The 14,460-nt window shown below is 32.2% G+C and overlaps 2 protein-coding genes across 2 annotated transcripts; both read right to left on the reverse strand.

Annotated features, from left to right (window-relative positions):
- Positions 1 to 5,775: 5,775 nt before the first annotated feature.
- On the reverse strand, positions 5,776 to 6,930 carry LOC115955613 (ATP synthase delta chain, chloroplastic-like). The gene has a single exon (XM_031073809.1). The coding sequence runs from the start codon at positions 6,794 to 6,796 to the stop codon at positions 6,092 to 6,094; it is 705 nt and encodes a 234-aa protein (XP_030929669.1). The 5' UTR covers positions 6,797 to 6,930; the 3' UTR covers positions 5,776 to 6,091.
- Positions 6,931 to 12,306: 5,376 nt separating this feature from the next.
- LOC115955612 (ATP synthase delta chain, chloroplastic-like) lies at positions 12,307 to 13,537 on the reverse strand. The gene has a single exon (XM_031073808.1). It carries the CDS (start codon positions 13,382 to 13,384, stop codon positions 12,680 to 12,682), a length of 705 nt encoding a protein of 234 aa, XP_030929668.1. The 5' UTR covers positions 13,385 to 13,537; the 3' UTR covers positions 12,307 to 12,679.
- Positions 13,538 to 14,460: the final 923 nt, after the last annotated feature.

The following is a 14,460-nucleotide window of genomic DNA, read 5'->3' on the forward strand; positions in this document are numbered from 1 at the left end:
AAAGCATGAAAATGTTTCAAAGGATATACGCTATTATTCTACTAATTAATCAAATAAAATTTAAAAAATAATTGTACAAATTTATAAGACAAAATGTACCTTCATTGACCATCGAAAGGCACTCTTTGTTTCATTTCGAAGAAGTGCTCAACCAAAGAGAATTGTTTTTCCATGATTATTGATACCAACAAAAATACCAAAAGACATAGTATCAAAAACAACCACATCTTCATATTTTTGGTACCAATCAAAACAATGAGTAGGTGACCAAAAAATATGCTCCAATCTATTTTCTTCATCAGTTGTAAATGCATATTGGAATCTAGAGTTCTCTTCTTTAGCAACTTCGCAAAATTGTAGGAGTTTTATGGCATTATTCTTTGTATTCTTCCTCCTCATTTTTACATAAAGATTACAAATATCCCTTTAAAAAAATGGAAGTTATCCATGTTTCAAATGTCTGTCAAGTTCCATAACACGCATTATCTCTCTAATTGAAAGTCTAGCTTCTTTCAATAAGAAAATGTGTTTTTCATCATCTATAGTGATAACTCGATTGGTTGGAAGAAATCACACTTCTAAAGGGGAGAACAAATCATGATTGTGGTCTACAACAAGCTTAATGACATGCCATTCTTAAGGAAAAATATCAAATGACTTTCGCAAAATGATACTTAAATGAGCTTTACATCCATATTTTAAAGACTTCCTATTTCGTTGCTCCTTAGATGGATTCACTATTTTTAGTGGTTGTTTACCTTATCGATGATAAAAGAAATCACATCTTACTATTTCTCTTCTTTTTTTTTCTTAGTACGACTTTTTCAAATTGTAAAACCATATTGATTTGCATAATTTTTTTACAAAATGAAAGCTTCTTCGTCACTAGGAAAACGTTGACCAACAAAACGCTCAAACTTCTTTTCTATTGAATTTATATTTTCATGTTCTTCAATAATTCCCATTTCATTTATTGGACATTCATTCCAATCAATTATTTCATCTCCATAAGTATTATTATTTTTTCCATCATTTGGAAGCTCATTTAATTCAACACAATTCTTTGAAACACTTCCATGAACCTCAATTGCAATAAAATCATCATTAGCTTGTGCTATATTAAAGAATAAAAATAAAATAAATAAATAAATAAAAATCAACATCATATTATATGATATGATATATGAATTATATATTACAAATAAAATGAAAATAATAATACCTTCTTGAGACAATTCATTTAAGTCAAAACAATTCATTGGAACAAATTGATGAGTCTCACTTGCATCTACATTGTCATCCATTGGTGTTATATTAAAACAAGAGTTTAAAACATAAACATCATATTCTATGATAAATGAAATGTAAATTTACAAATAAAATAAAATTATAATACCTTCTTGAAGGGGTTCATTTAAGTCAAAACAATTTTTTGGAGTAGAGTAGTGAGTCTCACTTGCAACTACATTCCTATCCATTGGTGCTATAATACATGTATTAGAAAGAAAAAAAAATTAACATCATATTAATTTTGGTGCTATATTTAAACAAGAGTTTAAAAATATTCTATGATAAATGAAATGTAAATCACAAATAAAATAAACTGATAATACCTTCTTGAAGTGGTTCATTAAAGTCAAAGCAATCTTTTGGAGCAAAGTATTGAGTCTCCCTTGCAACTACATTCTCATCCATTAGTGCTACAAAATACATGTATCAAAAATAAAAATTAACATCATATTAATTTTAACCTATTTTTAAAAAATAACTACGAATCAAATAAAATACAATAATGGTACCTTGTTTAATTATTCCTCAATCCTTCATTGACATTTCTTCATCCATTCTTCTCTTTGATATTGGTAAAGGGGAAAAAATTGAGTTTGATGTTGATAAAGTGAAAGAAAGTGGATAGTAAAATATTGGTAAAATAAGATTTGATGGGAAATAAAAAGTAAAATGGAGGGAAATGTGTTAAAAGGGTAATTTTGTCCAAAGAAGAAAAAATATCCCTACTAGCCGCGTCTTCTTTAAGAGGGCAAATTTGTCCAAATTTTTCTTGCCAACCGTGTGGTACTTTTTCTCCTATTTACTTAATTTTTTATTGATGTGGGACCCACATTGGCAAACCTTAACAAGCACCATACAATGTTAACATTTACCATTTTAAAATGATAAATACGAACAATCTTATAAATCATCAAGTAGTGGGCTGGAGAAGATTCCTCCAAACTTCATTTAAAGGAAAACCTTGCCCAAATTGGAAACTATTCTCAACTATTTTTTGTGGTCATTCGTACTTTTCCATTGTTTTGAGTTTTTTCCCTTCGAGGGGGGAAAAAGAATAAATTTAGGTATGTACACATACAATTCAACACCCAATCTGACATCATTTGGAGAAGTCAATCGAGAGTGGTGGACACTTTCTACTGATCTATTTTTTCATGGTCCCAACACTTTTCTCTATAACTTACAATTGATTACTTCAGTAAGTTTTGAAATTGGGGGTGTTTAGTATGTTTGAAATAAAAATAATAATAAAGGAAAGACCTTAGAGAATGACTCACTTCGATAGGGGATTTAGAGTTTCTTATAAAAATTGCTACAGGAAAATGTTTCCTTCTAACACTCAGTCACACGGAGTGTGGACCAAATGCAAATGCAAAATAGGTGAGGGGCTAGTTGAAGGAGCTATTCTATTGTTCACCATTAATAAGGGAAAAACCAACTGTGAAAATACTTTTCTTTTCTTTTTTTTGAGGGTGTGAAAATACTTTATTGGTATAAAATAGTTGCTTCTTATGCATAAAAGTCATTTAACACCATTTGAAAATTCCCTTATTTCTCTTGCTTCATTCTCCATCTCAAATTGCTATTTATCTACCATTGGCTAGCTAGACACTCTCTTGCATATAATTACCATAGTGTAATTACTTTGAGACATGCACAATCAAGATAAGCTATTAGAAGGAAGTAGATGACTTAGAATGGCAGGGAACTTTCAAATGGTGTTAAGTTAGTTTGTGCTTAGGGATCAAATTAAATATTTTTTTAGAGTAGTACTTGGTATTATCCAAACCTCAAGCGTGGTTTTTATATTTTTACCCATGCCAAAAAAAAAAAAAAAAAAAAAACACCAACCCCAAATGTCCATTCTACCATTTGAAACTTCTAGTATTATAATCAAATTGGTGGAAGAAAGGTTAAAAGAGACAACTAAAGATAAGGTGATATCTTTTTGTAAAGAAAAATTCACTTCTCATAGACTTTTGAAGTTTGTCAATTTCTCATTTTGTCACTATTGTCTTTGACCGCCTTATTCTCTTACATGTTATTATTTGGTCTTTGATTGGTTTATGGTCTCCAATTTCATTATTGGCTTTTGAAGTCACTTTCGAATTTTGATGGAAGTGAATGCTCATTTACTTTGCATCTTGCTTTTCGTCTTTTATATCATTGTTGGTTATTTGAATCACTTTGGACGCTTTTTTACTTTCTGATGATGGATGCATTCCTTACATGTTGGACTCTACTAGATTTCTTTTACTTTTTTTCTTAAGAATGAAAATAAATTCAATTTTGATACTCTCTTTTTTTTCTTCATGCTAAATACACAACTTATTTTGCATTTTTGGATTTTGTTGGATATATTTTTGGATACTTCGAAGTTTGTTAGATACACTTTACATACTATAGATTTTGTTGGATTTTGTTGGATGCATATTCCTTGGTTACAAATAAGAAACAATTGAAAGTTTGTACTAGATGTTTAATATAACTATATATTATTATTATTATTATTAGTTTTTTGGAAATATTTTGTAGGAACTACTCTTTGAAAATTAGGTCTTGCAGGATGTGGCTTAAGAATGAGAGAGTGCAGGTCTTATAAAAACATTCATTTTCCAAATATGTTAAGTTAATATCCAAAAAATAAAAACGCATTGATATATAAGAATAAACTTAAAGAATCATTATCAAAATTATTAGATATCAACGATGAGAGGAAAGTGGAAACATAAAGAAAGTTGCATCTATTTTTAGAGTTTTCCACAAATTTCCTAGCTAGAAAATAAAAATAATTTTTTTTGAATTAATTGTCCACTTGAAAGCAAAAGAGTAAAGCACAACATTAATAAATCTAAAGTATCCAAAGTGCATTAAGCAAAATCTAAAAATGCAAAATAAGGTGTGCATTCGAGGCTAGAAAAGTAAAAGAGCATCCAAAGTGAATTTATTTTAGCAAATGTTAACAAGCACCGCATAGGTGCTTGTTAAGGTTGTACAAAAGTGAGTCCTATTTAATAAAAAAGTTAAATAAAAAAATGATATAAAACTAATCCTTTTGGTTATTTTAATATATTTTTTTCTCTCTACAAAGTTGGCCTCATAGTGAAAAATATGACATAAAACGGTAGAAAAAGACAAAAAATTGTACTTAAAAAAAGTCAAAAGTTGTTAACGGGAACCTTACGGTGCCCCCGTTAACACAACCCTTTATTTTTATTCCAAAGACAAAAGCAAACGTAAGATAGCAAAGTCTAAATGCACGATGTGTACTGTAGGGTTAAAGGCCTAGAATCATGCATAGGGCCTTGGACTTTGTTCGAGGATGCTGGATGATCCGAGAAGGAACAAATAGTTATTAGAAATACCAATTTAAAGTCTCATGAGTAAGGAACGAATGGAAGGTGGTCCGAGGAGGAACTCCTCCTCAGATATGATGAATGCAACTCAAGTATGTACTCCAGCAATTAGAGTGACCCTCCAAGAAACTCCAATGATAGGGACATGCCTCATGAACATACGAGAAGGAAGGAAACTCAAAAATATCTAAGGGAAAGCTGCAACCACCACATTAAATGCATTGCAGCTACTTTTCTAGCCGCATTTATGTGGAGAAGACCTCTAAACAGTACTGCCTTGGCTACCACAACTCACAGAAAACCAAAGATGGTGTTTGATGAGACATTTACTCAAGTAAGGGTTCAGATGATCAACAAGTGTAGGATGAAGATGATCCAAAGGGAGATATATAATGTGAAAGACCCTCCATGAGAAAGAGATCGGGAAATAGAGAAAGTGAATACAATAGTAATCTAAATTGTTCTTGTATTCAATTGTAACCAATTTATATAAGTTGGACCTCCTTGGACGGTGAAGTGGCTCAACTTTACCTTCTTTATTCTTTTGATCATCTTTCAAACTCATACTAGCTGTTGTCAAATTCATTAGGACCTAGTTCTTCGACCCACTCTCTACAAATTTATTGTATTGGGCTCATTGGGCCAAGACCCCACACATTTTGGGCTTGGGCTGTAAACTGTGTTCCTACATATACTATTTACCAACATTCTATGGTACACATCTATTTTTTGTTTTGTATGTACCGTATATAGGTAATCTCAACCAAGATAGAATATTGCTTAATGAATATATTAAGGAATAATATTATGTAGGAATAGTAAAAAAATATTGGGGAAGAAATTTTTTTTTTTTTTTTACAAAGGAAATTATAGTAAACTTTATACAATGGGAAAGAGAAACAAGGGGGCATTGTTCTAAGCAAATAAAGACTTTTTAATTCTCTTTTGCAATACTAACAAGAGCTAAAGTAACACAATTACCATTTAAATAAACACTAACAAAAGAAAAAGACAAAAAATACAAAAACCTAACAAATAATGGAAATATTAGTATTGTACAAACAAAGCAATGGATTATAAATCGCTGGGTGTCATGCTATTTTGATCAACTTCCAATGTCTAATTGATCTATCACAAAAACATAAAACTTTATTGTGAATTTTAGTTAACTCGACTAATAAGATTTTTTGTCGTCAAATTATAAGTCTGAAACTCGAATCCCACTTACATTTAAATTCTGTTATTCATCCACACAAGGAATTTCAGCATATGATTGTACTCATCCTGTTATTCATCCATATTATTCATCCCACTTACATTTAAATTCTGTTATTCATCCACACTTGGAATTTCAGCATATGATTGTATTCAAGGTGGGGTGAATAATACTTGCAGCTCTTTCTTTTCGTTCAAGGTCTGCAATCTTACATTGTTTATGACTGTATTCATACGGCAAAGGAAGGTAAGCTATCATGAACCAAATTCCTTACCTTCACCTTTGTAGCCCCACTAAGCTTTTGAACCCTCCTAGCAATCCCAAACAACTGATCTTCTTCCATCTTTGTTGCTGATGAGACCAATACCACTTGTGTCCCGCTCAACTCATCATGAATCCTCTCAAATTCCTCCAACACCTCTTTCACAATTCCAACCTTGTTTTTCTGAATCAACATCTTTATCAAGCTCGCCAAATGCCTATCGAATCTCCCCTTCTTGGCCACTTCTCCAATAACTTGTCCCTTATCCTTCTCACTCATAAACTGGTCATCCAAGAATGCTTGAACTTGCTCATTTCTGAGAATCTTCAAGAACCTTTGGACGTCTTTTCCAAGTGTGTTAAGGGAATTGTTGCATTGAGCTATGTCTACCAGTGCGGCAGCATAACCACTGGCTGGTTCTCGGTAAAGGGTTGGAGAATTTGGAGTAAAAGATGAGGGTTGAGAGTGGGAGAGGAATGAGGGAGTGAAGGTCTTGTGGGTGAGAGTTATGGTTTTGTTGGTGGTTTTGGTGGTAGAGGAAAGGTGGGTTTGTGGGGAAAGGTGTGAATATTGGGGTGTCTGAGGAGTTGACTTGAAGAAACATAGTTCACGAGAAGTTGGATATGGGGTTGGAACTTTAAGGGTTGAAACTGAGCTTGACAAAGTATCCATGGAAAAGGAGCAAAGAAATAGATTTGTTCTGGTAGAGAAGTTTTAGATTTTGGTTTTTCTGTTGCTGGATGAGATGAAGAATCGCAGAGAATCGTTCTCAGCCACAAAAAGTCTCATACCAAAAAAAATTTTATTTTATTTTTCATTTAGCTTGGTTTAGAGATATACGATCACTTCTTTGGGTCTCAAACCGAAGACGTAGGAAGGTGCCATTAGATTAGACCAATGCAGTCATTGACTCATTGGCAAGTCCAATAGCCTTTGGTAACTTGAAACGGTCATTTGTAATGTTTATATGATTGAAAAAGATGTGGTAGACTGGTAGTTGAGTGTCCAATTCATTATTTGGGCTAGTCAATGGAAGTTTGCTAATCTAAGTTGTAACATGGCAGCTCACTTTTTGGCCCATTGAGCATGCTTTTGTAACAGATTTGGGCCTTTGCCAATTTCTACTCCACTAAGATCTGTTGTTATAGACATAGATGGAGATGAGTGAGGGCCCAATCACCTTATTTTGCTTTGTTCTTGTGTTTAGTACAAGTATTCAATTTTCAATATTAGGGGAAATTGACTTTTTATTTTATTTTATGGTAGTGTTCACGTATTTGGTCAAATCATTTCACTTCTTACCCATGAAATATCCTAAAAATCTCATATATGGATAGTGTGGTGAATTGAATCTATGATCTCTAAATTTACGTTACGCTTCAGACCAATGAGTTTACCACCGAGGTAACCTGTGGGGAAAATGACACTTCGTTAGAGGAAAGCCGCATTAGATAATTTAGTATTGTTGTATTGTCACACAAGTTGGATAGCTGAGAGTTTTAAAAATGATAAATTTTATTATTTTAATTTATTAATAATTTGATAGTTAATAATGAGGAAGAAGGTGGATTCAAAACATTCCAGCATGCCTCGCACTTAACCAACCCAATCTTGCCTTGCACACAAGCAACCCACACAATTAACTTACCTATCTATGATCGAGCCCACATAATATTGCCATGGCTCACTGCCGCACATGCTGCTCACCAATCACACTCATAAGAGTCATTATAACCCGCAATTTGCCAAGCCATGGCCATGGATTCGTTATAATGACAAAGACACCAACGTGTTGCCAAAATAGAACTCATGTAAGCATATACCACAAAAGGTAGCACAACTTGTTATTGCCCAAAACATATTGCTCAATCGATAGCATGCCTCGTGTATATGAATTTGTGTGGTTGACAAAATCAAGATGTTAAAGTTTTTCTACTATCACAAACAAATTCACCACTTTTGTCAAAACTCTCCTATGTGGACCATGATAAGTTATATGTTACTTTCACATAGAACCATCACTTTTTTTTTATCAATCACAGTTAATCGTGTGATTGTGACAAAATGTGTGTATTTTTTTGTAAAATAATACTTCCTCCGTCCTAGTTTGTTTGTCCTCTATTCCATTTTGGGATGTCTCAAAATATTGTTCTGCTTCTAAAAATAAAAGTTATTAATTTACTAATGTTCCTAGTATATCCCTAATTTATTTTCAAAACTATTTGAAAAGAAAACTAACAAATATTTAAAAAAATTAATCTGATTGTGGCACCTTTTTAGTTACCTCATTAATAATAACTCTTTAAAAAAAATAAACTGATAAATTTATTTAAATGTAATTTTGTGAACTTATATATTTTTACAATGCAAACAAAACAATAAATAATGTTTCCTTAAAAAATTTGACTTTTCGAACATGACAAACAAATTGGGACAGAAAGAGTATATATTTTTAGTAAGATGTTAGGCCTGCCAACTTTTTATTTTATTTTATTTTATAATTATTTATTATTAAATGCCAACTATATTCTCAAAGATAAATAGGTCTAACATTAGCCCAACAATCCATATATATATATATATATATATATATAATTTATAGTAGCCATAATTAGCATTGGTTCGTGTTCCTGGCTCCGGTTGTCCTCGATTTCATATTCCTTTTTAACCATGCGGGCCTTAAATTGCCATCATTCTTACGAATGTCATTGTAACAAATTCTGTCGGTGCAACATTATAAGCTCCACCCGTACAGATGAGAGAGTAGACATCTCTCAAAACTTTTCTTTTCTGTTTCTTTTTTCTTTTTCTTTTTTTATATTAAAATTCCTATTCTGTTTCTTATTATGGGTCTTTGGTTGGAATTACAAATTCAATTCACTTCCGGCCTCGTTAATCGAATCAATAAAAGGAGATATGGTTCTAAAAAAAAAGAGATATGTATAAAGTTTTTAAAGTAATATACCATAAAATGAGAGTTCTGGACCCACTCTCCATTAGATGCCTCTGGAATTTTGATTGATCCAATATATTAATTATGGAAAATATTAAAAATACATTTCTCTATAATATGATTTTTTGAAAATTAGACGTTATGAAGTAATGAAATGTTGTGGATTCCAGTTAGCTCAATTAGTAAAGTCTCTGATGGTTATATAAGTAATCTGAGATTCAATCTCCGCCTACACCAAAAACTGATTGGTGTCTTAATTTCTTTATTATCAGGAGCGGATGCTATAGGTTGAAACTCTCTCTCAAAAAAAAAAAAAGTAATGAAACATTGGATTCAAGATAATTAGTTTAAGCATTTTATCCGATAGAAACTTTGAATGATAAATGGCATATGATATGACATACTATTAGTGAATAAATCTTTAGTAATCATGTGATAATTAAGATCATTCTCATTTCTCAACAAAAAGAAAATTGAAAAATAAAAATTCAAACAGGTTGACTTTTTATTAATAGAAGATAAAATTGTTAGTTCATTGGTATATTCATTTTTTTTTTTTTTGGTTACAAAAAGATTTTTTTTATAAGGTTTTGTTAAAAAATATTAAAGATAAATGATGTGTTTTAGAATAAAAACTATTGATTGAAATATGATGAGTATTCCTTTCTTTATTTCGGCCTTTAATATTCTTACAATTTTTTTAACCAATTAGAATTTTATTTTTTCCTTTTACAATTGCTAACCAAACAAAACTTCCTTTTAATTCCCTTCTTGCAATTTCTTGGTAACCGAACACTAATCTAGTCCAAAAATCATAGACCTAGATTTACTACAACCAAATCGCCCAGCACCACAAATCCACTACAGAGCTCAAATGCCACTATGCCAGCTTGCAAGTGCATGTTAAAAATACCTATTTTACAACTTTGACCACTCAACACAAACAAACCCAAAGTCAAGCCATTGCAGTGTAATGGAGACCCAAAGACATAGACACAATGAGAAAACTTTGAAAAGCAAACCCACATAGCCATGGAAGTGGAGGGGTCATCGAAGAAGAAGATAGCAACACAAACTCTGAGTTCAAAAAACATACCCAATCCCTTTAGCTTTGTTAAATATCTTGTAGATATTTGAGTCTTGTAGATATTAGTTTAGTAGTTATGATTTGTAGTTTGTATATAGCAGTGCTAATCTATAGTAGCATAGAGTGGTAGTGCATTAAACGGGTGTAGCTTACAGAGCATACTTAGTTAGTTAGGTATCTACCACTTGTCATGTTTGTATTGGTTGACTTGATTGTTGGTCAGGTGGTTACTCTGTTTTTGGTATATAAAGAAGTTGAGTCAGATATTTATAATATACGAAATCATTCACAACAATTTCCCTCTCTTTTCTTTCTCTCTCTATGTGTGATTCCAACATTGTAGGAGCTTCAAGCTTGTGTCTGATTTCAACATGGTATCAGAGCCGAACTGATTCAAGAGAATCTTCAAATTCTGGTATTCTTTGAATTTTAGTTCAATCTCTTTCATTTCCTTAGTGCTTTTCTCTTAACCAAGTAGATTGTATGGTTCTTGATTTTTGTTAAATCAAGTTGATCTTATTGTTCTTGATTTTTGTTAAATCAAGTTGATCGTATTGTTCTTGATTCTTGCGTTGAGTTTTCTTCTCCAAATCAGGGTATTCTTTCTGTGCTTGATAGCAACTCGAAAATCTTGATTTCTTCTACATTGGCAAATTGAAATTCTTATTATTAGGGTTTTTCCAATTTTTTGTTTCCTTTTGTACATTGGCAAATTGAAACTTTCTTGGTTAGGGTTTTCAATTACCAATTTGTGATTGCTGTTGTCCTTTCATCAAGATCTTGAATTGAGGACTTCGAAGTTTGTTAGATACACTTTACATACTTTAGATTTTGTTGGATGCATATTCCTTGGTTACAAATAAGAAACAATTGAAAGTTTGTACTAGATGTTTAATATAACTATATATTATTCTTATTATTTTTAGTTTTTTGGAAATATTTTGCAGGAACTACTCTTTCAAAATTAGGTCTTGCAGGATGAGGCTTAAGAATGAGAGAGTGCAGGTCTTATAAAAACATTCATTTTCCAAATATGTTAAGTTAATATCCAAAAAATAAAAACGCATTGATATATAAGAATAAACTTAAAGAATCATTATCAAAATTATTTGATATTAATGATGAGAGGAAAGTGGAAACATAAAGAAACTTGCATCTATCTTTAGAGTTTTCCACAAATTTCCTAGCTAGAAAATTAAAATAACTTTGTTTGAATTAATTGTCCACTTAAAAGCAAAAGAGTAAAGCACAACATTAACAAATCTAAAGTATCCAAAGTGCATTAAGCAAAATCTAAAAATGAAAAATAAGGTATGCAATCGAGGCTAGAAAAGTAAAAGAGCATCCAAAGTGAATTTATTTTTGGCAAATATTAATAAGCACCGCATAGGTGCTTGTTAAGGTTGTACAAAAGTGGGTCCTGTTTAATAAAAATTTTAAATAAAAAAATGATATAAAACTAGTCTTTTTGGTTATTTCAATATTTTTTTCTCTCAACAAAGTTGGTCCCATATTGAAAAATATGACATAAAACTATAGAGAAAGACAAAAATTTGTACAAAAAAAAGTCAAAAGTTGTTAACGGGCACCGTAAGTTAACACAACCCTTTATTTTTATTCCAAAGGCAAAAGCAAAAGTAAGATAGCAAAGTCTAAATGCACAATGTGTACTATTTACCAACATTCTATGGTACACATTTATTTTTTGTTTTGTATGTACCATATATAGGTAATCTCAACCAAGATAGAATATTGCTTAAAGAATATATTTGTTTTGTATGTACCATATATAGGTAATCTCAACCAAGATAGAATATTGCTTAATGAATATATTAAGGAATAATATTATGTAGGGATAGTAAAAAAAAAAATATTAGGGAAGAAAAAAATAAAACATTTTTTTTTTTTACTGAGAAAATTATAGTAGATTTTATTGCTTGAAAATCACTTTACACAATGGAAAAGAGAAACAAGGGGGCATTTTTCTAAGCAAATAAAGACTTTTTCATTCTCTTTTGCAATACTAACAAGAGCTAAAGTAACACAATTACCGTTTAAATAAACATTAACAAAAGAAAAAGACAAAAAGTACAAAAACTTAACAAATAATGGAAATATTAGTATTGTACAAACAAAGCAATGGATTATAAATCACTGGGTGTCATGCTATTTTGATCAACTTCCAATGTCTAATTGATCTATCACAAAAACATGAAGCTTTATTGAGAATTTCACCTAACTCGACTGATAAGAATTTTTGTGGTCAAATTATAAGTCTGAAATTCGAATCCCACTTACATTTAAATTCTGTTATTCATCCACACATGGAATTTCAGCATATGATTGTACTCATCCTGTTATTCATCCATATTATTCATCCCACTTACATTTGAATTCTGTTATTCATCCACACTTGGAATTTCAGCATATGATTGTATTCAAGGTGGGGTGAATAATACTTGCAGCTCTTTCTTTTCGTTCAAGGTCTGCAATCTTACATTGTTTATGATTTTATTCATACGGCAAAGGAAGGTAAGCTATCATGAACCAAATTCCTTACCTTCACCTTTGTAGCCCCACTGAGCTTTTGAACCCTCCTAGCAATCGCAAACAACTGATCTTCTTCCATCTTTGTTGCAGATGAGACCAATACCACTTGTGTCCCGCTCAACTCATCATGAATCCTCTCAAATTCCTCCAACACCTCTTTCACAATTCCAACCTTGTTTTTCTGAATCAACATCTTTATCAAGCTCGCCAAATGCCTATCGAATCTCCCCTTCTTGACCACTTCTCCAATAACTTGTCCCTTATCCTTCTCACTCATAAACTGGTCATCCAAGAATGCTTGAACTTGCTCATTTCTGAGAATCTTCAAGAACCTTTGGACGTCTTTTCCAAGTGTGTTAAGGGAATTGTTGCATTGAGCTATGTCTACCAGTGCGGCAGCATAACCACTGGCTGGTTCTCGGTAAAGGGTTGGAGAATTTGGAGTAAAAGATGAGGGTTGAGAGTGGGAGAGGAATGAGGGAGTGAAGGTCTTGTGGGTGAGAGTTATGGTTTTGTTGGTGGTTTTGGTGGTAGAGGAAAGGTGGGTTTGTGGGGAAAGGTGTGAATATTGGGGTGTCTGAGGAGTTGACTTGAAGAAACATAGTTCACGAGAAGTTGGATATGGGGTTGGAACTTTAAGGGTTGAAACTGAGCTTGACAAAGTATCCATGGAAAAGGAGCAAAGAAATAGATTTGTTCTGGTAGAGAAGTTTTAGATTTTGGTTTTTCTGTTGCTGGATGAGATGAAGAATCGCAGAGAATCGTTCTCAGCCACAAAAAGTCTCATACCAAAAAAAATTTTATTTTATTTTTCATTTAGCTTGGTTTAGAGATATACGATCACTTCTTTGGGTCTCAAACCGAAGACGTAGGAAGGTGCCATTAGATTAGACCAATGCAGTCATTGACTCATTGGCAAGTCCAATAGCCTTTGGTAACTTGAAACGGTCATTTGTAATGTTTATATGATTGAAAAAGATGTGGTAGACTGGTAGTTGAGTGTCCAATTCATTATTTGGGCTAGTCAATGGAAGTTTGCTAATCTAAGTTGTAACATGGCAGCTCACTTTTTGGCCCATTGAGCATGCTTTTGTAACAGATTTGGGCCTTTGCCAATTTCTACTCCACTAAGATCTGTTGTTATAGACATAGATGGAGATGAGTGAGGGCCCAATCACCTTATTTTGCTTTGTTCTTGTGTTTAGTACAAGTATTCAATTTTCAATATTAGGGGAAATTGACTTTTTATTTTATTTTATGGTAGTGTTCACGTATTTGGTCAAATCATTTCACTTCTTACCCATGAAATATCCTAAAAATCTCATATATGGATAGTGTGGTGAATTGAATCTATGATCTCTAAATTTACGTTACGCTTCAGACCAATGAGTTTACCACCGAGGTAACCTGTGGGGAAAATGACACTTCGTTAGAGGAAAGCCGCATTAGATAATTTAGTATTGTTGTATTGTCACACAAGTTGGATAGCTGAGAGTTTTAAAAATGATAAATTTTATTATTTTAATTTATTAATAATTTGATAGTTAATAATGAGGAAGAAGGTGGATTCAAAACATTCCAGCATGCCTCGCACTTAACCAACCCAATCTTGCCTTGCACACAAGCAACCCACACAATTAACTTACCTATCTATGATCGAGCCCACATAATATCGCCATGGCTCACTGCCGCACATGCTGCTCACCAATCACACTCATAAGAGTCATTATAACCCGCAATTTGCCA

This window comes from Quercus lobata, chromosome 8 (genome assembly GCF_001633185.2).
Source record: "Quercus lobata isolate SW786 chromosome 8, ValleyOak3.0 Primary Assembly, whole genome shotgun sequence".
In the NCBI taxonomy this organism is placed as follows: domain Eukaryota; kingdom Viridiplantae; phylum Streptophyta; class Magnoliopsida; order Fagales; family Fagaceae; genus Quercus; species Quercus lobata.